Below are 24,363 nucleotides of genomic sequence, written 5' to 3'. Positions count from 1 at the left end.
TTTAAGTATTCTTCAGCCATCTCTGGAGGAAGCTACAGCTTGCTGTAATATTTTGTGACATTTTACATAATGCTCTTCAGTCTAGTTGCACGTCATTATAGAAAGCTTCAGACTCAAATGCCCTCTATGCAGATCATGGTGATAACGCAAAGAAGCCTGGAAGACCATCCACCTCTTACTAATGTGCATGCTTTTCATGTTCATCTGCTCCAATTTCCCCAAGGAATATTTGATCCTGCTAACAAGGGCACCTTCTTTGTGGAGTCAGGGAGGGGGAAAATCCTTATCCCAGAGTTTCCTCAGAGATCAAACAACCGCCAACCACCTCAAAATTAATTTCCTGTTAAGCAGACCACAGGGAGATATATCTCTCTTATCATTTTTCAAAAGCTTTTACTATGACAAACTATCTCACATCACAAACTGCTTCTCCGCCCTCACACATTTCTGGGTGCTGGCCAGTGAGGATCCTCTTGTGTTCCTGGTCTGTAGGAATTCTGGCATTTCTGAAGCTACTGTTTTTGGGCCCCTAGAACAATCTGGGCAAGGAAAGCTTAGCACTTAGCTACTTTTGCCATTCAGCTTAGCCTAATGATGCTCACTGGAATCCAGGAGACTACCATCTTGGCATCCATCTGTCTCAAGCAACAATGGAGTGTTCTGGGGGTGAAGTCAAACTGCTGCAGTAGCAGCCCCAAAGTGGCCTCCCCAGGGTCAAACATGGACAGTGTGTACAGAGGTCCTGGGCTGCCCAGATGACAAGACCCCCCCCCCGGCCTTGCTGATGTGGTCCAAAAGAAAGCAGAACAGCTTGGCTGCAGGAGTTGCCGGAAGGAAGTGTACAAGGCACCATCCAACTGTCTTAGGGATTCCACTCTGGATCTTCTTAGGGTTTACTCCTTAGCCTTTTCTTCTCCCAAGACATCCCACAAGGGACCAGAGTTTTCCTTCTCCTAGATGGGCTCCCTTCCCAGGTGGACAAGCCCCATCTGCCCCTCACCTCCCTCTATAGCAGAGCTTTCCAAACTTTTCATGTTGGTGACATAGACATGCATCATTTTGTGACACAGTAATTCTGTTTCCCTAGCAAACCAGAGGTTAAACTCACCCCTTTCCAGCCCCGGGAGGAGCACGTGGAGTGTTTGTGTGACACACTTACAAACAGTTTGGAAAGCTCTTCTCTACAGCATGTGCAGAAACTACCTGGACCCACTATTGGTCTTGCCCACTCAGTCTGCATAATACTGTAAACCTCTGGCAGACTGGCAGCAGTGCAGTGCCCTCAATAGTTTTGTAGACTACAATTCCCATCATCAGTTTGTATGACAGATGCAGTATTCACACCATAAATTTAAAGAGCTATCATGCCATGGCTTGCCCCAAAGCATCCTGGGAGCTGCACCTATTCCCGGCACAGACCTACAGTTCACAGAGGGGCTTAACAGTCAGTTCTTCTTCCCAAACACAAAAACTTCCCCTGTGATAAGTCCAGGAGCCATTTACTACCTGATGACTTGTCTAGGCTGAGCCTAAAAACAAATACGGAAAGGTGCATGCAGACTGAGCTGTTTATTCAGAGTTCATTGCTTTTTACATTGTTAAAGAGTTGGGAAGGAAAAACTACTAAGCATTTATGAGTTTCTGATGCTAATGAGTGGGCCCTTTCTGCTGAGGTAATGAAACCTGAGTGAGCTCCTCATCACTGTGTCCTAAATTGGAACAAAAGGAATTGCACTGCAAATTACACATTGATTTCCTTCTGTATCTTGAAAGTGCTAGGTATTACTGATCAATATGAGTTGGCAGTCATTGTTTTTAATTGCTGTGGACTCATTTCTTTCAGGGGAGGAATAACTAGTCCCCCCCCTATTCGTCAGGGCAAGCTTCCTTCCATATTTGAAATATTTTTTCTCGTTTTTTATATAGCCAGGAAGATTTCTACCTTGCTGATCCTGTTCTTCCATCAAAATGAATGTGTCTTCTGTTTTCCTGTGGCCACATTCGCACTGAACATATAAAACGCTATGATACCACTTTAAACAGTCAAGGCTTCCCCCAAAGAATTCTGGGTACTGTAGTTCGTTAAGGGTGTTCAGAGTTGTTAGGAAACGCCCCTATTCTCCTCACAGAGCTACAATTCCCAAAGGGATTGACTGCTAAATCACTCTGGGAATTGTAGCTTGGTGAGGGATTAGGGTTCTCCTAGCAAACTACAGCACCCAGAATTATTTTGGGGAAGTCATGACCATTTAAATTAAATAATAATATTTAAACTGTGCAGGAGATTATTGCTTTTGTTATGTGTTTTTGTGTTTTTATATTGAAAACTGCCCTGTGATTCTTTGGTGAAGTGCGGAATAGAAATTTAATAAAGAATATAGTGTATCATGGTATCATACATAGCATACCCTCCAACATTTCTCTGATGAAAATAGGGATGTCCTATTCCACATTAATAATAATAATTTAACTATTTATACATTGCTGATCTGACTGGATTGCCCCATCCACTCTGGGCATTATAAAAATATAATGAACCATTCATCATTAAAAAACTTCCCTATGCAGGGCTGCCTTCAGGTGGCTCAGGGGCTGGGTACCACACCCTCCAACATTTCATTGATGAAAATAGGAACATCCTAAGGAAAAGGGGGATATTCTGGGATAGAATCAGAAACCGGGATGGCTTCTGTAAATCTGGGACTGTCCCTGGATAATAGGGGCACTTGGAGGGTCTGACATGGTGCTTGGTGTGAATCCTAGAGCCCTCTTTCTGGTTGGCACCTTGGGCTAGGGGTGGATTAAACCTTGGGCCAAATAGTCACTCACATAGTGACCTGGCTTAACTTCTTAACATGGCTGTAGTTCAGTTGCGTCGCAGCTGTCCGGTGTGATGAGTGTGGAAGTTGCTTGGTTAGATCATTTATAACAGGAGTGGGCAGCTTGTGGACCTCAGCCTAATTTCAAGAGCCATCTGCCCGTCTTCCCAGCAGCCCTTGGCGTGGAGAGGAGGAGCGCTTTGCCCCCACCCACTGTTGTCTTCTGCCCTGCACACCAAGGGAATGCAGCACTCCGAAGTGCCCAGTTGCACCCAACATGGGGGGGGGGGTCACATGTGCATGACGTTATATCTGCTACGTCCCCCCAACTCAGCCAGACCAACTCGGATCACCATCCCCCGCCCCTGCCAGCTGCCTTATCTTTGTGAAAGGGACATGGCAGGGCAAAGAGATTGCCAGTGTGCCCTCTGGGGAGATGCTCTGGCAATTGGCAAAGGGAGGCTCTGGGTGCAGACACTTTGCCCTTCCGTCTCCCTGGTCATCTTCAAAAGGACCCAGCAGGGTGAAGCTTCCTTACCTTGGCGCTTGCTTTTGAGGATTGCCGTGGAATTGAGGGGGGGCGGGGAGGCTCCCTTATCAAAAATATTGGGGGGGGGCCTGCCCCCAGATGGCGCCACTAGTGGCCCTTGACCACACTGGGAAAGTTGCCCGTTTCTGACCTGTCCTGTGTGTATATGTAGGAAGCAGCCCTGCGCCTCAACCTGTGTCCTGTAGGCAGGGCAGTCTCTGATGAGGCCCTTCCAGTGGCTGACTTTTAGAGCCAGCCTGTACGGTGGTACCTCGGGTTACATACGCTTCAGGTTACAGACTCCGCTAACCCAGAAATAGTACCTCAGGTTAAAAACTTTGCTTCAGGATAAGAACAGAAATCGTGCTCTGGCGGCGTGGCGGCGGCAGGAGGCCCCATTAGCTAAAGTGGTGCTTCAGGTTAAGAACAGTTTCAGGTTAAGAATGGACCTCCAGACGAATTAAGTACTTAACCCGAGGTACCACTGTATGAAATAAGGGAGGATTGACTACAAGCCTGAAGGAGAGTCAAGGGGCAGGTCACTTTGAAAGACATGTTATATGGAACAGTAACTAGCAGTCTAATTAGTATTCTCTGTTGAGAGGTGCAGACAATTATTCCCTTTTTAATCACATTTATAGTGACAAATCAATATTGCCTGAAATGGCACTTTTAACTGCTTGATTTAATATGAACACTCACTAACAATCTCATCATTATTACGATGGGCAAATGGTTGTTTTCAGAGCAGTGACATTTTTTGCAACTTCCATTTAATGTTTCTTTTCCCAAGCTTCCAATGATCCTGATTCCTCCCTCTGGCCCTGGTTGGCTCTCAGCCTCTTTATGGCCTTCACAGTTTCCTTTGTAATGAACCAGCAATTTGTCCAACAATCCCTTCCATGTGTGGTGCACCTCTGCCCCCGCAGTCTAGATTCTGTTCTCAAGAGACTTGATGCAGCATGACCTGATCTCAATAATAGCCTCAATCATTTTTCTGTAGTCCTTTTGTCTGTGGGGGGCACAGAGGTGGGGGGGGGAGTATGTTCTCTATGTTCTCTACCACAGATGGAAAGAAAACAGTGACCGTGGTACATTTTTCTGTCTTGGTTGTAAGTTTTGCAGTGGTTAGCAGTTGATTTGTGATTTCAGTGCTTGTGTGGTTGGATAGCTTTTAAAAATAAGATTAGATCAAGTCATGGAGGATAAGGCTATTGATGGCCATAGTCTACCCATTGTGCTGGAGGCTCTGACTACCTGTTGCTTGGAATCACAAGTGGGGAGAGCTTTTCCCACAGGCGTGGGCTCACCCTTATGAGAACAGGGTGCTGGTCCACGTGGTGGATGACTCTTGTTCCGAAAAGCGTGGTCAGAATTAAACGGTTCAGGAACTCAGACCAGACCAAATTTCATAAAACCATACATAAACTTTACTAAAACAAAACTCTAAGAAATAATTACACAGATTAAAATAGCTCAGAAGGTAAGAAAGCAACAAACATTAACTTATCCAGCCAATTAACAAACATTTACACTTAAGTCTCAGCAGGCTGAGCAACAGAACAAGATGCTATCAAAAGCCCAAATAGACACTAGACACTAAGCTTGGCTGGCTGCCGAGAGCTCCCGCCAATCCAGCTTTTATGGGGACTTAGTGTTGGCTATTTGCAGGATGGTAGCGCTGCAGAGAGCTTGCTGGGGAGACCATGCATTAAAAAGGGACTCAAAAATAACTTAAAGAAGGTTTTAATAAGAAAAACAAAAACTCCATTTACACTAAATACATCAACAACAAACCAGACCCAACCACCAACCCATCCCCCAGGGTAACGGGAGAGCTAGGTGCTGCTCCTTATATACTACACCCAATTGCTGACACAGTTTAATCAGTACAACTCAGCAGCACCTGCTATGTTTCACAGCTGTAAAGCTGGATCTCGTTATTTTGCTCTGGCCCCTTAAAGACATACACATCGGGTGGAACAATGATGAACCTTTACATTTAAAGTAACCATTCAACACTTAGACCACCGGCGTTCACCTCTTCCACTCAATTACCTTTTGACACCGGCCTTGAAGTCTTAACAGTGTGGGAATGTTAAGGATAGTAGGAAAGGATATATTGAAGAAGTATTATCCTTCCTTCACTCACGCTAGTAAGTGACATAGCAGAGCAGATTCCCCTCAATATAGCTGGACGCTAGTTTGGGGATTTGTTTGAATCTCTAAGTTTATTCCTGGTGTCCCCTTTTGATCCCTCTTAAAAGAATAGAGACACAAGAGTCTTTCTGAGTAAAGTAACAAAAAGTTTACTCACATTTCAGTTCACGATATGATCCCTGAAAGGCAGGCTTTACTTGGTAGTTACATAAATAAATTGTGAGTTTGTCTCATATGGAGACCGAACTCATGTGCTGCTGGCTGAGAGCCAGCAGACAGCAAAATTACATTAAGACAACAAAATGGCTGCAGGAGAGCAGCATGGCAGCAAAAGAGAGAAGCAAGACAACAGAAAGACAAAACCAGACTGAGAAAATGGCTGCGAGACTCAGCTCTTTTGTGGAGTCAGCCAGAGCCATGCCCATCTCCCAGGTCACATGCAGGGGGAGGATGCTCCAGACCAGAGGAACAGGAAGTTACCCTGACCAGATGTCCCCCTGCCTGTGCCCACGCTAGGGAAATAAGGAATGTTGCATTTGACTGCACCAGTGGATTACATCCCACAAACAGGAGACAGCTGTACGTTGGCTCCTTATTTCTGAGGTTCTAACCCAGTCCCATAAGCCACTCTTAAAGGAATGATATCACCACACACTGAAACATGAGTGTGTGTCTGTGTATAGTGGCATGGAAGGATGTTTGAAATTGAGGACAGCATATTCCATCAATTCCATTGTCTTGAGGAAACAAATAATTTATAATAGGGCAATATTAGGAAGTGTGAACAGGTAAAAATAGATTAAATGTGTCAGTGACTGCCTAGATTGGGAAGTTGTTCTTAGCCACAAGCAACTGATGGGCTTTAGAATTAATGAATTTGCATCTCTTTGGACAGGTGGCATAGAGATTGTTTCATTAAGCACAGTACAGGATTCATCCACATGAAGTAAAATCTCATGCATGTTTAGGCAGGTGTGTTGTGAAATGATTAATTACACTTTCTGAATCTAGTTACAGGTAGATAGCCGTGTTGGTCTGCCGTAGTCAAAAAAAATAAAATAAAAAAAATCCTTCCAGTAGCACCTTAGAGACCAACTCAGTTTGTTATTGGTATGAGCTTTACACGAAAGCTCATACCAATAACAAACTGAGTTGGTCTCTAAGGTGCTACTGGAAGGAATTTTTTTTATTTTGTTTTGACTTTCTGAATCTGTTACACATCCCTTCTCTAACCTACTTCCCTCCACCAGTCCCAGCCAGCACGTCCAATGGTCAGAAACAATGGGAGCTGAACAGTTGAATTGCTTGGGGGGGCACTCAGTTGGAGGAGACTGCAGTACATCCTAAAATGCACCCCACACCCTTTGACAACTACAGATTTGCAGGGGAAGATTCATGGGGGGGGGCAAGCTGCTTTTCACAGAAGCTTGATTTTCATTTTTGCTTCTTGTGCTGAGGTGTCCCAGGGACCCAGAGGCCCCTAGAATAGAAAAGTCCCTGGATTATACCATCTAAATCTACCTTTCCCCCTTTTCGTTACAATGTGGATTATTTAATGGCATTTCAACATGGCTTGACATCCAGCAAAGTTGTTGCACTAAGATTTCTAGCATTTGATGGGATAATTTATGAGTCTTGTGCTCCACTCCACCCTACCTGGCATTTTAAAAAAAATATATGTCTGTTTCTGTACACCCCAGTAGTATTATTTCTTTGATTTCTTGCTGCTAACCTTTTGATTAAACAATGACTGTTGTTGGTGTCTAATTTCTTCTTTGGACTCTTGCCTGCAGGTGTTCCTCAGACATGATTGTCATGTGAGTTGTCAGCCATGGCGAGCAGGAAATGTCAAACCACCACAGCCAGCATGCTGGATCACCGGGCGAGAGCTTCCCCTCCTTTGCCTCAGGGTAGGGAGGCTGAAAATGAGGGTGATAACTTGCCTGTGGAGGACTATGTGGAGAAGGAGACGGAGGTTGTGACTGCCAGGGAAGGCACCCCTACGCTGGCCGAGCAGGAGTGTCTCGACCACAGCGGAGATGGCGACTCCAGTTCTGATTATGTCAACAACACTTCCGAAGAGGAAGATTACGATGAGGGGCTCCCGGAGGAAGAAGAAGGGATTACTTACTACATCCGATACTGCCCAGAGGATGACGGTTACCTGGAAGGGATGGACTGCAGCGGGGAAGAGTATGTCCCCCATGAAGAACATCCAGTGGAGACGGATGAGTGCCAGGAAGCTGTGGAGGAAGCGGAGTGGTCCGACATGAAAATGCAGCACCGGGATGAATGCGAAGCCACAGAAGCCCCGGGCCACCACGAGGGCTGCGTCCAGGTTTTGGAAGGGGAGGTGGCCTGCCTGGAGATCCAAGACCAAGAAGAGAACCTCCAGTATTGCCATCCAAGCGAAGAGCGCTACCAGGGTTACTACTCGCCTGAAGCAAATGGGAATCCCCACGGGATGTCTCCTTACCACTCTGGGAAAGAAGAGGCTGAGCTAGAAGAACAGGAGGAAGACATCGACCAGATCGTTGCAGAGATTAAGATGAGCATGAGCATGAGCAGCATCAACAGCGCCTCGGAGATGAGCCCGGAGCATGGAGGGACTGAAAACGTGCCAAATGACTATGCAGAGACTTGTCCAAAGGGAGACTCTGGCCACAGCTCCAACAGGCATATGGGAAGGCCAAAATCATTGAACATCCCCACTGCTTCAAAGCAAGTGGGAGATGTACCCAGAGGCTTCAAAACCAAGTCAAGAACCCCCGAGGAAAGACAGACGTGGCCACAAGAACAGGTGAGTTGTTGACTCTCTTCTTTTGCTGTTGGCATCTGTCTGTCTCCAAGGCAATGGAAGAGTGTGGCTTTGGGGGTGAAGTCAAACGGTTGGATTGTTTCATACATATACATACAAATACACATAGGATATGTGCTTTGCTCTCTTCATTCTCCAGCATAGGTGGGAAAGGCAGTGCTGGAAAGCTGAGAGAGATGGTAAGGTGATAGGTCTGGGAAATTGCACAGACTGACCCAGAAGAAAAGCTTTTCAAATGACCCTTCTACTCCTAGGAACCTCATGGGGTTGGCCTCAGGGGAGCCATTAGCATCTCCCCCACCAATCTCCAGCCTCCCCTCAGCCCTATCTGCATGTCCAGCAGCCAAGGTTAATTAGGCCTGAAATCAAAGGGCTATAGGCACTCTGCCTGATACAGACATTTATTTACATTATTTGTTCCAAAGGCATCTCATTTGACCTGGTCACAAAGGGGGTTTAGACAGCAATCCATCCATCCATCAAAATTGCAGGCCTACATTTTACATTTTTTGTGATCTGTCATTTTAATGTTTGTTTTCTATTGCATGCAATTGATGTACACAACCCTGATATTTTATGAGGGCAGGGTATAAATACCTTTATAAATCAATGAATGAATGAATGCCATGTTTAAAATATCCTCTTGACAGTGCTGCCGTTGTCAGGATTTTTGGCTTTATTGATTGATTGCATGTTTAACCTACTGTTTTCTCCACGGAGCTCAAGGTGGCATATGTGGTTCTCCCCCTCCTTGTTTAATCCCCACTGTGAAATAGGCTAGGCTGAGAGGCTGCAACTGGCCAAAGGCCACCCAATGGGCTTCATGGCCAAGTGGGGATTTGAACCCCTGTCTCCAAGGTCCTAGTCTGACATGGCATTGACATTTGGCAAGCCAAGAGATGGCATTTACTGAATAGGCACCCTGATTATAGAATTCCCTCCCCTCTCAAAACCCTCTCAGTTTTGACTGACACCAGGTCTTTGAGCATTTGCTGGCAACTGAAGGCTTCTTTATTCACCCAGGAATATAGTTGGAGTTTGGCCACCACACAGTTAAACGGGCGTGCTCTCTGCTTTTTTTCAGTACCGGCACCTCTTTTTGTTGTTGTTAAAAATTGTGGCACGTACTGTAACAACTTCATGGTTGGTACCGGCACCTTTTTTTCTAGAAAATAAACACTGGGTGTGCTGATTCTGTTCATGTTGTGCTCTTCTGTTGCGTTGTATTGACATTGCACCCTGTTTGGAAACTCGTAGTAGTGAAAAGCAGCTAACAAAATTTACAAATAAAACAAAATAAAATAAAACGGTCTTTCGGGAGCCTAAACTCTCCTCTTGGTTGCAGCCTTATTCTTTGTGTCTGCCTCGGGAGTCAGGCTCTGTATCTGCCAGTGTCCTTTTTGGGATCAGGGTCTGCTGTGACCCTGCCTGGCACAAGCTCCTCTCTCAGCCTTTGATTCCCAGGGGGCGATGGGTCATCAAGGGGTGGGGATAGTAGTGCTTTCTCAATTTCCTGTTTTGAAGACTCAACAAATGGTAGCAGCAGGGTCCACGCGGAGCATGATATTTGCTTTCTGCTGCATTTGCCACTATAATATTTTTAAATGGTTTCTCTCCACAAAGCACCAGTCATTCAAAAGCCATAATTTCCAGGCCACACTTTTAGAAATGTCTCTTGCTACATAAGGGTTAGAGATGATAGCCCACTCAGTCATACTCAGAGTAGACCCTTTAAAATCAGTGGACTCAAGCTGTCAAACTCCACTGATTTGCTGCCCAAGTTGGAGACAGCAATGCGTCTGAATGCCGGTTTCTGGAAACGGCGGGAGGGGAGCGGGCGCTTCTCTTTGCAGGTTTCCCTCAGGCACCTGCTTTATCTGTAAGCTGCTTTGAGTCCTTTTCAGGGGGAAAGGTGGAGTATAAATAAATATATAATATAATGATAATAATAATATGTCACGGACTGGCTGGATGCAGAGGAGTGGTGGGAGGCCACCAGCTGGGGAGACCCCAAGGGAACTCCCCAAGGAAGGAGGCTCAGAGCCAGGGGAGTGGTGGTGGGATGACCATGAGTGGTCAGAAGGAGAAGAAGGAGCAGGCGGAGGAGGAGGAGGAGGTGTCAGAAGCAGAAGAGGCAACAGGGTTTAGTGAGCAGGAAGAGGCTGTGGCAGAGAGCAGTTCAGACTCTGAGGCTTAGCGGAGGCTGGAGGGGAGGGTGGCAAGAGGCAAAGTTGAGACAGGCTGCTGAAGAATCCAGAGAGTCTTCCCTTCCTGCTGTGACCAGCTCCCCTCCCTACTGGTCTCCTAGAACACAAAGAGAAATGAAGGGATTGGTTGTGACTGGGGTATGGAAAGCAAGCCTTATGGGGAAAGGTTGAGGGAGTTGGGTATGGTTCTAAAAAGCTTTAATCTTCCAACATTCAGCTTCATTGAATTTTCATGACTTCTAGTGTTAGAGTTCTACCGTTCCTATTGTTAGACAATTGGGAGACAGAAACCCTTTGCTGATCACCTAGAGCTCTACCAGCCCTGATTTACAGTTCTTGTGTTAAAAACAGTTATTAGATTTTTTTAAAAGAGTGTTGCTCAGTTTATTGAGAATGCTTTTAAAAAGTTCTAGACCTGAGAAAGTGCTAAAAGGAGAAAGTGCTAAAAGAGCCAGTGTGGTGTAGTGGTTAAGAGCGGTAGTCTCGTAATCTGGGGAACCAGGTTCGCATCTCTGCTCCTCCACATGCAGCTGCTGGGTGACCTTGGGCCAGTCACACTTCTCTGACTACTGTCTCTCAGCCCCACTCACCTCACAGAGTGTTGTGGGGGTGGAAGGGAAAGGAGAATGTGAGCCGCTTTGAGACTCCTTAAAGGGAGTGAAAGGCGGGATATCAAATCCAAACTCTAGAAGGGGCTTTCCCTAATCTGGTGCCTTCCAGATGTTTTGGACTACATCTTCTGTCAGCTCCAGCCAGCATGGCCAGGACTGATGGGAGTGTTGTCAAAATCACCTGGAGTGCACCAGGTCGGAGAAAGCTGATCTAGAAGGTCACTCATGTTCTAGTATGAGTGATAAATTATTATTTTAATTTAATCACAGAATCCTAGAATCATAGAGTTGGAAGGGACCCTGAGGGCCATCTAGTCCAACTCCTCTCCAATACAGGAATTTCAACTAAACCATCCAACCTGTTATGTCTTCTGAGCATGGCAGTCTATCTATTAGCAAGACCTAGGAGATGACCCTGAGCAGGGGAACACTGCTTCTTCTTAAGCTTTATAAACTAGACTAGCTCATTAGCTGAAACAGCTTGATGTGCATCTGCCATCTGATGCATTGCTGGGCAGCTATGTGGGCTGCAGAATCTGTTCCTGTCTCCTACTTTGACAGCAAGCATTTTAGTTATATCGATGTGTTAATTTTTCTATAAATGCATTAACCTTTAAGTAGGAGGAAGAAAACAATCTAGGACAGTCTTCACCACCCTAGTGCCCTCCAGACATTTTGGCGGCTCCTCCCAGGAGAGCACAAGGCTGATCTAAGACAGCACAGCACAGCTGTATGGTCCCCATTTACCAAACTCAGTTCTCATATCCTTCTACTTCCTTAATTTACCTATTGAAAAGGCTTTGACAATGCCTTAAAATAAATGCCTTAAAAAATTATACTGTGAATTGGTGTCTGTTGTCAAGTGGCAGAACTCATAGAATCATAGAATCCTAGAGTTGGAAGAGACCACAAGGGCCATCGAGTCCAACCCCCTGCCAAGCAGGAAACACCATCAGAGCACTCCTGACATATGGTTGTCAAGCCTCTGCTTAAAGACCTCCAAAGTAGGAGACTCCACCACACTCCTTGGCAGCAAATTCCACTGTCAAACAGCTCTTACTGTCAGGAAGTTCTTCCTGACAGTAAGAACATCTGCTTAAGGACACAAGAAGAGTCTGCTGGATCGGGCCAGTGGCCCAACTTGTCCAGCACTGTGTTCTCACAGCGGCCGACCAGATGCCCAAGGGAGGCATGCAAGCAGCATCTGAGCGCAAGAGCATTCATTCATTCTCCTGCCCTGTGCTTTCCAGCAGCTGCCATTCAGAGGCCGTCCCCTCTGACATTGTCATAGTGGCCAACAGTAGTCTTCACCAGGAATTAGTCTAATCCTCTATGGAAGTAGTCCAAGTTTGTGGCCATCCCTGCCTCCTTTGGGAGCAGATTCCCTCTCTTGACCAGGCACTGTCTGAAGAAGTACTTACTTTTTGTCTGTCCCGAATCCTCCAGCTTCATTGGATGTCCATGTGTTAAGAGAGGGAGAAAAACTTTTCACTATCCATATCATACACACTTTTTATAAACTTCTGTCATGTTGCCTCTTACTCTCCTTTTTTCTAAACTGAATGCTCCAAATTGCTCACAGGGGAGTTTCTTCATCCCTTGCTTTGATCATTTTAGTGGCCCTTTTCTGGGTCTTTTCCAACTCTACAATATCCTTTCTGAGGTGTGGTGACCAGATCTGCACACATTATCCCAGATACAGTTGCATCATCTACTTGTATAATGGCATGATGATATTGGTGGTTTTCTTTTCCATTCCTTTCCTCATGATCCCTACCTCTTAAGAACATTATGGATGGATGGAAGGAAGGAAGGAAGGAAGGAAGGAAGGAAGGGGATGAACATGCTGCACAGCCCCACATCACCCTCCTTTTGTGAAGAATGGGGGCAGGCCCAACACCAGCACCCTCTGTGTCTCTCCCCACCACCCTCCAACTTGCAGAGGTCAAATGCCTCAAGTGGGGAACCCCCTCTACTTGTGAAGGGTCCTCACACATTTAGAAACCCACACAATTGGGGTTCTAAATGAGGTGGAGAGCCTCCACCTGGAGTGGAGCAGCTCCCTCCCCAGCTTCAGATCTTTGCACTCCATGAGTTGGGGAGCAGAAATTAGTGCACTGCGTAGGCTTTGAATACAAGCAGAACACTTGGATCTATCGCTATCTTTGAGACAAGTTCTCATCTGGAACATTAATTTTTGATTGGAACGAACGAGGGAACACACACACAAAATGCCCCGGGAAGTGAGACATATATCCTGGTTTTCAAATAGAGCTGTTTATGGCTAGCTTGCATATGGGACTTTTACAATGTGACAGCATCAGCTGGTAGCAGTGTTCCAACATCAGTGGTGACATTTCCACATGCAAAAGCAGGGGAGATAATTAGATCTATTCTTAAAAGTAGGTTGGGGTAAGGGAGTGTTGGCTCTGAAATTCTGTGTGTTAAGCAGCCTTGGTTTGTAACAATTGCATTGCATCTTAGGCTCTGCATATGTTGAACAGCGACCATCTTGTATTGGAGGAAGAGTGTTGTTCAGTGACAGAGAAATGGTATTGCATGCAGTTGGTTCCAGGTTCCATCCTTAGCATCTCCTTTGCGATTGGAAAACCTTAGAGCAGCCTTTCCCAACCAGCTGTCCTCCAGATGTTTTGGATTGCAGCTCCTGTCAGCTTCAGCCAGAACACTCAATGGTCAGGGATAATAGGAGTTGCCATTCAAAACATCTGGAGGGCACCAGATGGAAGAAGTGTTCCCTAGAAAGTCACTGCCTGTCAGTTCAGACAATACTGTGTGTCCATGATGAGTCCCTGGTATGGGAGCTGGAACTCGAGTTGGTGTGTAAGGCACATAAATCAAGCAGAATATAAAATTTGTAGATGTAAACCTTCAGTTTTAAACCTGTTGTATGGCACATGTCGTCCTCCGAAGTATGTCAATCATAGCAGCACAATATCTGGAGATTGTATATATTATATCGGGTTTTTATTTTGGAGCGGTAAAGAGATATAGAATTGCCCTGTGTGTCCTGGAAATTTGTGTGTTATTGGCACAATAAACCTGTCACGTATGATTGTATAGTACTGGCAATGGAAAGAAATGTGTTCAATTGTTTCTATATGCTCAGAGCCCCAAGGGCAGAGCCACAGCCCTCTCCAACCTGGTGCCTGAACTACAACTCCCATTAGCCCCAACCAGCATGGCCAGTGCTCAGGGATGATGGGAGCCACAGTTCATTAGCGTCTGAAGGCTACAGGCTGCTCACCACCATGATAAACCCCTAAGTGCTGAATCATTACTGTAGGGAGAAACAAGCTCCTTTACTGACCATGTCTGAGACATGCTGTCTAAATCGGGTGCTGTTCTAACCCATTTTGTATGGGGGCCTGTCTGGGCTACGGCTGCATTTCTTGTGCTGCCAAATGAATTGTGATCAGACCTGACAAGGCCTTTAAAGGGTAGAAGAAGCTGTGGTTCTGCCGTTTCGCATCACAGGCCCAATATATGTCCTGTCACTCTTGTTTGAAAATTGTTTCCCACCCCCACAGCCACCCTGCTTTTCTGCAAAAGCTTTTCTGATTTAATCCTGGCAGCTCCCCAAATAATTTACATGTTATTTGGCAGTGCTGCAATCTTCTATGTGCTGGTTCCCTTGTGTTAGTGTGTGTCCATATGTCAATGCATATCTTACTTTTAGTGTAATGGTGCAGTTGTGATTGGGTTTCTCACAACGGTCTTTTATAGGCCTTAACGGAATTCTGAAAACGGCCGTCTGCTTGTGGTGGTTGAGTCCTCTCCAACTCAGGATAGCTCTCTTCTGCTTCCTCCTCCGCCGGAGGCAGACGTGCCTCTGAATACCAGTTGCTGGAAGCCCCAAGAGGGGAGGGGTCTCTTCTGCTCATGGGCTGCTTGCTGGCTTCCCACAGATTAACTGGGTGGCCACGGTGAGAAGAGGAGGGTGCGCTAGACGCGCCATTGACCTGACCCAGCAGGCTTTTCATATGTTTTTAGAGTGCTCCTCATGGAGAGAGTTGTACAATCTCTTTCCCTGCCACCCCCGCCACCCCTTGGATGCAGAAGCCATGGGTGTCTGCATTTTCCATGGCCTTGGTATTCCACCACCCAGACAATAAACATGTCTGCCATTCTGGAACCTGGAATTGTTATAGGTGCCACAAAATACCCATTTTCCGCATTTGTAGGAAAGCAATATTTTGGTGTGGCAGCATCTACACTTTGGAACTCCTGTTGACACTGGGCCGGCACCTTCTCTGGACTCTTCCAGTGCCTGCTAAAAACACTTTAGTTTAGACAAGCCTGCCCAGACATGTAGACAGTGGCAGAGCTTCATGCTCCAGCAGCGGGGGCAGAGAGCAGGCGGGGGCCTGGCAGGCATGTGTGTGGCATGCCACCCGCAGGGGTGTGGTGCGTGTCCTGGAGCATGGTGCGCTGCCCACAGGGGCGTGGCACGGCACCCAACGTGCGGTGGGGGCAGCCATGATGGCACCCCACCAGGATCATGGTGCCGGGGCCAGTGCCCCCCGTCCCCCCTTCCTCTGCCAGTGCGTGTAGAATATTGATAACATACCGATACTTTAACCAGTTTTTCACTTGTTGATTTTTTAAAAATGTTGCAAATAGTTTGTTTTTAAGTGTTTTTACTAATAATTTTATTGTCTTATTCTCTTTGCAAACCACCTTGAGGTTTTTATTTGTTTTTGTTTTTACAATCAAGTGATGCATAATAATTTTTCCATAAATGAATAAATAAATAAATAACTCGGGATTTAAACCCAGCAAAAAAATACTGGCTCTTAAGAGATATTTTATATCTTCTACATTCTTTTAATATGCTCACAAACAGTCAATGGATAGATCAGCCCTTATTTCCACAGTAGCAGCAATGCAGATTATGGGTAGGAGGCAGTGACAGAACGATGCTGCGTTGATCTCCTTCTCCCTGAGCTGTTGATCAGTTCGGTCTTTCTGCTTCTTTTACAGGTATGCAATGGGTTAGATCAGCCTCGGAAACAGCAGCGTTCTGACCTCAATGGACCGATCAACAATAATAATATGCCAGAGGCAAGTACTAGAGGCCAAGGTGCTCTGTTTCCCCTGTCCTGTCTCCATCTTGTATTTCACGTCATGCTTCTCTCTTCCAAAGCCGGGAAGCTTTGCGTTGCAGAAAGACATTTTTTTTTTGGGGGGGGGGGTGTATGATGAATCACTGAAGAAAGATTTTAGAGCTAAACTGTTCTATTTATTTATGTCCAGAATTTATTATGTTCTATCTTTGCATTATTTTTATTTCAGATAGAACATTAAAACAAACTGATACAAAACAATCAAAACATTCCAAGGGTCACATGGAGGGGGGGGAGTTCCTTCCCAGTTAACCCAGAAATTCAATGGCTAAAAGATACTCTTCGTGGCAGCCCTGAAATCATGCGCCAAGAGAATGTGATTGTTTTGTATCTGGATTGTTTTTCATGGCATTGTTATCAATGTGCTGACCGACCTGAGCTCCTTTGGGAGGAAGGGTTAAGTGGAAATAACAACAACAACAACAACAACAACATGCTTACAGCGGGGGGTGGCCCACCTGGCCATGATCAGTGGTGAAGGGTGATAAGAGACATCTGTGGGGCTGGAGGCCGGCCCTTTGTGGTTTGTTTAGGCTGACATTTAAGGTGGGACATTTAGGATTAAACTCAGAGACTGTTTTCTCAGAGGTATGTGGAGGTGTCAGTTGTACACACAAACACACAAGTCTGTCCGTAATACTAATTTGTGACAATATAAGCACTGCCTGCCCCCAGATGAGATTTGAGACTGTGCCAGGTTTTGTTTTTTTAAAAAAAAACGGGCATGACACTTGGGCGTTCTTACGCTGATGAGACTTTACAAGGGTGTTGTTCTGAGCTGCAAGCATGCCGGGGAAGTGATGACAGTTTTAAAGAAAATATATCCATAAAAACAGTGCTAACCAGCAGATTGTACAAGATTAATTTGCATATGGAGTTGAGCCATGTTCAATAATGCAGAGATTACTTTTTAAGAGGGGTGCTGCTGCTATTAATCAAGAACACATAATTGTTATGTTGCCAAGCCCTTAGCACAACTTCTTAATTCTTCACCTTGACCACGCCTAAGAAGCTTCTTCTACTCCCTTCCTGCTTCCATGCAGAGGAAACAAACCATCATCTCTGGCTTGGCATTTCATCTAAACTTTGGACTGCGGTGGGTTTCACTCCCAACAAACCACAGTCAGTAAGGGAAAAAAATGAACCTCATTTGTTTGGAGAGAGACTAACCATGACCCCCTGGTACGAATGTAATGCTAAGCCAGAGATCATGGTATTCTCCCTGCCCAGGGGATGGGAATAGCAGAGCTATCACTTATTGTGATGTGTGAATCAGGCCAATGTCATGTAGTCGCCTAAAATTATGGTAATTATGATGAAAAATGAATGAAAAATGCTTCTGTTCTTCCTCCGCGTCCTGTGCATGCATTTTTCATAATAAACATCTTACTATTTCTATAGAGTTATAAGCTCTTTATTTTTATATCCACACAGACAAAGAAGGTGTCCTCCTTCCCAAGCTTTGTTGACGGTAAGTGCATCTTCACGGGATTCCTAATGGCTATAGCACTGAGACTGCAGGGGTGGTGATGGGGAATCCTGACTTATCGAGAGATGATTTATCACGTGCCATGAGATTTAGGAGACTTGGGGGCAGCTGTGTCTCCTTCCTGAGACAACCCTGCATTCTACAGCGAGAGAAGGGGAGGGATTGAGAAACCTTTGCAGCTTGAGGGCCACATTTCCAAAAGTGCAGCTTGCCAGGGGCCACATGCCAGTGGTCAGAGGGGCCGGAGTCAAAAGTGGGCAGAGCAACAGATGTGCCTTTTGTGTGGCTGGAACGTGGCCTCTTATCGTTAAAAGCTGGGAGATTTCTGTGCCTACATAGAAGGGAAGTGAGTCGCTTTATTGTTTAATCCAGGGTTGGAGAGCCTGTTGATTCCAACTCACATCAGCCCCAGCCCCCTTGGCCAGTGAACAGCCATGATGGGAGTTAGTACTCCCACAAACTGGAGGTCCAGCCCAGCTTTCTCCAACCTGCCAATCCTGTTATCAAGCCCCAAATATATGCTTGCTTTTTCCACTTGAAATGAACTAGATGGTCAACAGCTGGTTTCCCTATATGGCTTAGACCAGTAGTTCCCAACCTTTTTTTGGCCATGCCCACCTAAGCATCTCTAAAATCCTGATGCCAATCCCACCCCCATGACATCGAATTCTTATTATTCAAAGTGAACTCCTATTCACATGGAGGAAGCCTAAATTTCACTACTAATAACTCATTCACAATTTGTCCCCCTTAAAAATCGAATTGCCCCCCTGTGGGGCATGTGTCCTACGTTGGGAACCACGGGCTTAGACTGAATACTGTTAAGAAACTGTGCTTATGTCCTTTAGAGATGGCATTTCTTTTTTTGCTTCCAGCCATTTGGAGAGTGCACCAGATTATGAGAGTCCCGTTAATAGAAATCAGTGCAATTTCTATTTTACAGGCTAAATAAATTGGCATTTGGAAGTCTCCCACAGCAAGGCATATTATGCAGACTTATTTGTATGGTTCTAGCACCCCTCTGACTTTGGGACTTTTAATTAGTATACTAATAATTGGTGCTGATGGCCAACCTAATGAAATTAAACTTCTTTGTATGATTGATCTTCACTGAGAATCTTCTTGACGGCAGAGGGTGCAAGGTCCACTTAGCTGTGCCTCATTTGTCCTTTTCTGAGGCTGACATTATGGATGCTTCTTGTCTTCCATTAAATCTGACTGAGAGAGAAACCAGCTCTTGTCGACGGGTTGTGCATGCAAAAACAGGCAGAGCTGGCACAGAGTAGAGAGCGCCCTACAGTGCCCTCCTACACGTGTCTACTCAGGAGTCAGCCCTATTAAGTCCAGTGTGACTCACTGCCAGTTAGGTGTGTGTTGAATTTCAGCCATGTGTGTGTGTTTGTGTGTTTGTGTTTCACCCCCCCCCCCAAACTAACAGGTTATTTATGACAAAAGTGATATAAGCTTTTTATCAGAGACTGAATTGTCCCTGGAATATTTTCTCCTAATGCGCCTAAGTCCATAAAAGCAAGGCTATGTATGGTGCTTCAATGTGTAAGAGAGCAATCCGAAGCATGTCTACTCAGATGTAAACACAGCTGAATTCATTTGGACTTACTAGCAGTAAGTGTGCAAAGCATAGCAGCTATATTTGAGTAAAAAAAATAGATACATTCCTCTGATCCTGTTGCGTTCTTTTATACTTTGTATACATATAACCTGTATGTATTAACTAGGATTGTAGGCCTTGGCTTAATTCAAGCAAATGAGCCCTCTTGAAAGATCAACCCTAAATCCTCCCAACCCCCCATTTTTGCTCCAGGGAGAGAGTAGCTGCTTTGCATGCAGAAGGTCCTTAGTGACGTCACCTGCAACAACTATTAGAGGGACAAATCTTTGTCTGAGTCCCCAGAGAGCTGCTACCAGCCAACATGATGCCTTCCAGATATTATGCAACTGCAGCTTGGGAATTGGAGATTGGGAATTGCAGATTGGGAATTGGAGTTCAACAGCATCAGAGGGGCACCACGTTGCCTACCCATGGAGTAGACAGTGCAGGGCTAGATGGAGAGATAATCTGACATGGTTCAAGGCATCTTCCTTCATTGCTTTATTGCCATAGAACTTCGTAAAAGGGTTGTTGTAGCCCAGAGCATCTGGCAGGCACCAGGCACCAGGCTGGTGAGGGTTGTGTCAGCTGTGCCTCCACTGTCCCAGCAGCCTCCTGTCCAGATAACCTCCCCTCCCCTGCCCGCATTCATTACATGGGGAGACAATGCTCTGCTTCTAGTCTTGGGTCAATTATTGCACTCATTTTGGCTTTAAAAGAGGAGAAACTCAGTCTTATTGGTCATTCTCTCTGCCCTTTGAGGCTCCAGCTGGAAGTATGTCTCTTGATTTGCCACATCCCCCTTGACTGCTGATTTATCAGTCTTTTCAGTCCTTCAGTTTTCAGTCTCTTCCTCCATTTCTCTGAACAGCTTCCAGCTCCAGCTGCAGTGAGCATGTTCAGAGCTTCTGTTTCTGTCACCACATAGCAAAGGGAGGAAAAGTTCCTTACCTGACACTTGCAACCAGCAAAACTTGGCTAAGGTCTGGAAACAGCAGAGATTGCAGGAGACACAGGTGCCTGCAAATCTCAGCACACAAAATAAAAGGTGGCTTGAGATCTCCCAGTCTCACTGCTGCACACCCTCCCTTTGAAGAGGATCTGAGTGACGTTTTGTTAATAAGTTAGTCTGGTCAGGAGCCAGAAATGTCATTGTAGCATAAACAAGCAAATATATCATTAAAATGATATGGCAAAAATAAAAAGCTAAATACACCGAGTGGACTTCAGTGAAGCACCATGATGAATTTTCCATCTGTGCAAGCATTTCAGCTTGTCAGATAGAATGGCCCCCTGTCCTCCCCACATCTGCTCTTCTGTGGGGAGGGTTCTCCTGACCCTCCCCCAAGCCAATGTGAGGGAAATGGGGGCACAGGGGGAGGAGAGGAAGAAGCCCCATTGTGCACAGGGAAGGTCATCTGCAGAGTGTTAGGTGAACGACTAATGCAGTGGATTTACTCTGAGTAAACATAGCTGGATACAACTCTCTGTTCTTAAAGAATGTAATAATATAAATTTTCATTTTAATAAAACTTTAGAAAATAAATAAGTGCAAGGTGTCAATCATTCCATTTGTAGCCATTTGGCCAAACATATGCAAGGTGAAGACCTATTTGCAGAGAGCTGGGGAAAGTGCAGAAAAGAACAACTGAAGGCAGCAAGGAATTATAGCCCCTTCTCTGTGAGCAAAGACCAAGGGCCCTGCACAGAGTCCCAGCTAATCTCTGCTCTGGAAAGCTAGGACCCTGTGATAATTATTTTACTGCATTTTAAAGTTGTTGTTGTTTTTATTTTAATGAAATCAACAGCAGCGTCATTTTATTATAGTGTTGCTTATGGAACCTTGGGCACTTTGATAGTCTGGCATACCTGGTAATGCAGGGTGCAACATTTTAAACAAATGGTGAAATCTTAGAGCTGGTTGGTACAAGGAAGTGCCTCCAAAGCTACCTCTTCTAACTGCTCCCAGATCCAGGGGTTCATCTCCACCAATATATTTCCCCTTCTCGTTTCTGAGATTACAGATATTGTGTGCTGGTCCTGCCCTCAGAGCAAAGCAGGTTGGCTCGCTCAGCACCAAGGAGAGCTCATTGTGGGCAACATGTGTGCATTTCAGTGTGAGGCTTCTTGTGTTAGTTTTCCTCCTTATAAGGCCTTGTTCTCTGCTGCAAAGACTTGTCCTCCTGTGCTCAGGTCCTGCTTACTAGTTTCCTTAAGGTGTCTAGTTAGCCACTGTGAGACAGGATGGTGGACTAGATGGGTCATTGGCCCAATCTGATGTCCCAGAGGGCATGCATTTCACTGCCATTACTTATGAATCACCCCTAGCTGGCCAAGCTTTCTCTACAACCCTTTATTCGCTTTGTATCTGCTTAACTGTCAGGACTGCCCCCAAAGGACCATGGGAAATGGAATTTGGTGACATTCGCAAATCTGAGGACTTTTTGGTAGTTTTTCAAGGGACAGTTTCCTCCCAGATGGCATGTGGGATGAGGTTTGGCCCTGGTGGAACAGTGACTTCAGTCATAGTATCACCACCACCCTGCACCCTCTCCAGAACTATGCTTTTGGTATGTGTGTTGGGGGAAGTGTGGTGGCCCCTGTGCCCTCCCCTCCTCCAAATGCCCCAGAATACTGCAAAGGGGCCATTATGGGGGGAAACAGAAGAACATAAGAAGAGCCTGCTTGAAAACATCTCCTGCTTTTAAGTATCCCGCATTTCTTCCTCCCCCTGCCCCCCTCCAGTTCAGGCACTTAGCTCTTAGCTCAGCCTCAGATTGGGGAGGATGGTGAGAGTTTTCTCTTCCTGACTCACAGCCCTCTTTCTTTGGGGAGGTGAAATTGCCATTAAAATGGTTTGAAGTTGGTGTTGTTATATCTTGCCCCTAAGTTCTTCTGCTTTACTTTTAATTTTAACACTGCTATTTTGCTTCCTTGTTCCCTGACCCACAAGTGCATGGACTGAATGCTCTTGTTTAAATATTTGTTGCTGCTGTTGCGCTGTGCTCTTTGCAATTAGCTAGGCATCGACAGCAAAAGGATAGTCTGTTGAGGGCAGTGTGTGGAAGTACGGAGTGCTCTTCCTTGCTCCGTTTTGCCTCTCTGCTTCTCTGTCTTAGGAAAGAAATAATTGCCTGCCTTCTGGCTTTTTAGTTCCAGGACCTTGTGAACCCGAAGACCTCATTGATGGCATCATCTTTGCAGCCAATTACTTGGGCTCCACACAGCTGCTCTCGGAGCGCAACCCCTCCAAAAACATCCGAATGATGCAAGCCCAGGAGGCGGTGAGCCGCGTCAAGGTAGATGTTTTCGATCCATGGAAGAGGATTTGGGATCCCTTGATGATTGAACTCAGAAGAGTCGGAAACATCTGCTCCTCAGCATCCACAGCAGAGAATTCCCGCATGGCTGTGGCAAAACACTCTCGGCTCCCACCATTGCGTTAATTTCTCTCTCCCTGCTACCCAAACTGTGTGTGTGTGCAGCCACAGAGCAGCAGAATATAAATAATGCACATGTTCTTTCAAAGTTCCCCCAAATCAGAGTAACAGCCAGTTGTGGCTTTCCAGGCTTGTGTTGCAAAAAGCTCAGATAAATGTTTTCATATCCTTGTATGTTGTGGATATCTTAGTGTTGCTTCATCATTACTTTTGGTGGGTGGAGTGGAAGGGAGTATCTATATATATTTTTTTTATTTATTTATATTTTATTCCAGTGGGTTACAGTAAAGTAAATAAGAGAAGAAGAAAGAAGGGAAAAAAGAAACGGGAAAAAGAAAAAGAATGCATAAACATTTTAAAAGGCAGGGGAAAACAACAGTAACAAAATAATAGTAACATATAATAACAATAACAATAATTTACATAACAATGTAGTATATAGGTTAATGAATAAACTTATTGTTTTCCCCAGGTATATGTTGGTCCATGGGTCACTATGGTTTTGATAAATACATTCTAAATATCATTAAATATGTCCATGCATATGTCCAAGCAATCCATTCATGGGTTGCAAGAGTTGTCATGTCACCAATCCATTGATTGAAAGGGGCCATATTTCCCCCCTGCAATATATTACTATCATTCTTTTTGCAGGTATAAGGACAGAGAGTGTCTATATAATGAAAAGTTGAAAATAAATGCAGAGGAGAATTACAGATAACCACATGTAAAATCACATCTTATGATATCTTGGCCAATCCATTATTAATTTATTTCATAAGATTTGTACATCGTTTGATTGGTATAAGAAAACCCCTCAAAGTGGGTTACCGGAGTTTTAAACAGTAACATTATCAATAAGAAGAATTAACCATTTAAAGCTTTTAAAGAATTTAAATAAACAATAAACTAAAAACAGATTAAAATTTGCATCAGCTTTCTGAATACTTGGGTAGACTAAACAGAAATGGTTTTAGCAGGTTTCAAAAAGAACAGAGTGAGGGCGCCTGCCTGATATCAACAGGCAGTGAGTTCCAAAGTGCAGGTGTTGCCACCTTAAAAGATCAAGCTCTTACAAATGAAGAACTGACATCATGTGACACCTGTAACATTAGAAATTATGTTAACATAAGCAAATACAAAAGGCCCGCAATGGAAATTGAGTGGAAAGAGGTGCGTAGAAATAAAATTAATGAGGTGCCAAGCTGAGGGGGCACAACATCAATAAGAAGAATAAGAATAATGTTCAACCTAAGCTTACTGCATATTGGCAATAACAGAGTTGGTTAGCTAAATTACCCATTAGGTAACAACACTAATGGGTGGTGGTGGAAAGCCAGGGAGGGGAGGCACATCTGTGAAACTGCCTTACCTGCTGCTCCTAGAAGTTAGTCTGAAACACTCTTGAATCTAAGCACTGCCTCCCTCCCCTGGTAGACACGAGGTCTAGGATCCTTGCTCTTTAAGAGGCATGTATGGAAAAAAAAAGGGATGCGGGTGGTGCTGTGGGTAAAACCTCAGCGCCTAGGACTTGCCA

At 45.1% G+C, this 24,363-nt stretch overlaps 1 protein-coding gene and 1 long non-coding RNA gene across 6 annotated transcripts in view; one reads left to right on the top strand and one right to left on the bottom strand.

The window, feature by feature from the left end:
- The window catches only part of APBA2 (amyloid beta precursor protein binding family A member 2), a 122,326-nt gene that overhangs the window by 59,386 nt on the left and 38,577 nt on the right, over window positions 1-24,363 (top strand). For all 5 annotated transcript variants that reach the window (XM_082198046.1, XM_082198042.1, XM_082198044.1 and 2 more), the window contains exons 2-5: window positions 7,302-8,308; window positions 16,146-16,226; window positions 17,723-17,759; window positions 22,540-22,685. In XM_082198046.1, the coding sequence (XP_082054172.1) occupies window positions 7,340-8,308; window positions 16,146-16,226; window positions 17,723-17,759; window positions 22,540-22,685 (1,233 nt within the window). In that variant the 5' untranslated portion in view covers window positions 7,302-7,339. The remainder of the gene's footprint in view (window positions 1-7,301; window positions 8,309-16,145; window positions 16,227-17,722; window positions 17,760-22,539; window positions 22,686-24,363) is intronic.
- LOC309518230 overlaps window positions 1-24,363 on the bottom strand; it is an 88,185-nt gene that overhangs the window by 59,388 nt on the left and 4,434 nt on the right. The gene's annotated exons all lie outside the window — the stretch shown is intronic.

Source organism: Podarcis vaucheri (assembly GCF_965113315.1).
Source record: "Podarcis vaucheri genome assembly, chromosome: 14".
Classification (NCBI taxonomy): domain Eukaryota; kingdom Metazoa; phylum Chordata; class Lepidosauria; order Squamata; family Lacertidae; genus Podarcis; species Podarcis vaucheri.
Note: the sequence above shows the minus strand (reverse complement) of the source record. Positions and strands in the feature narration are given on the sequence as shown.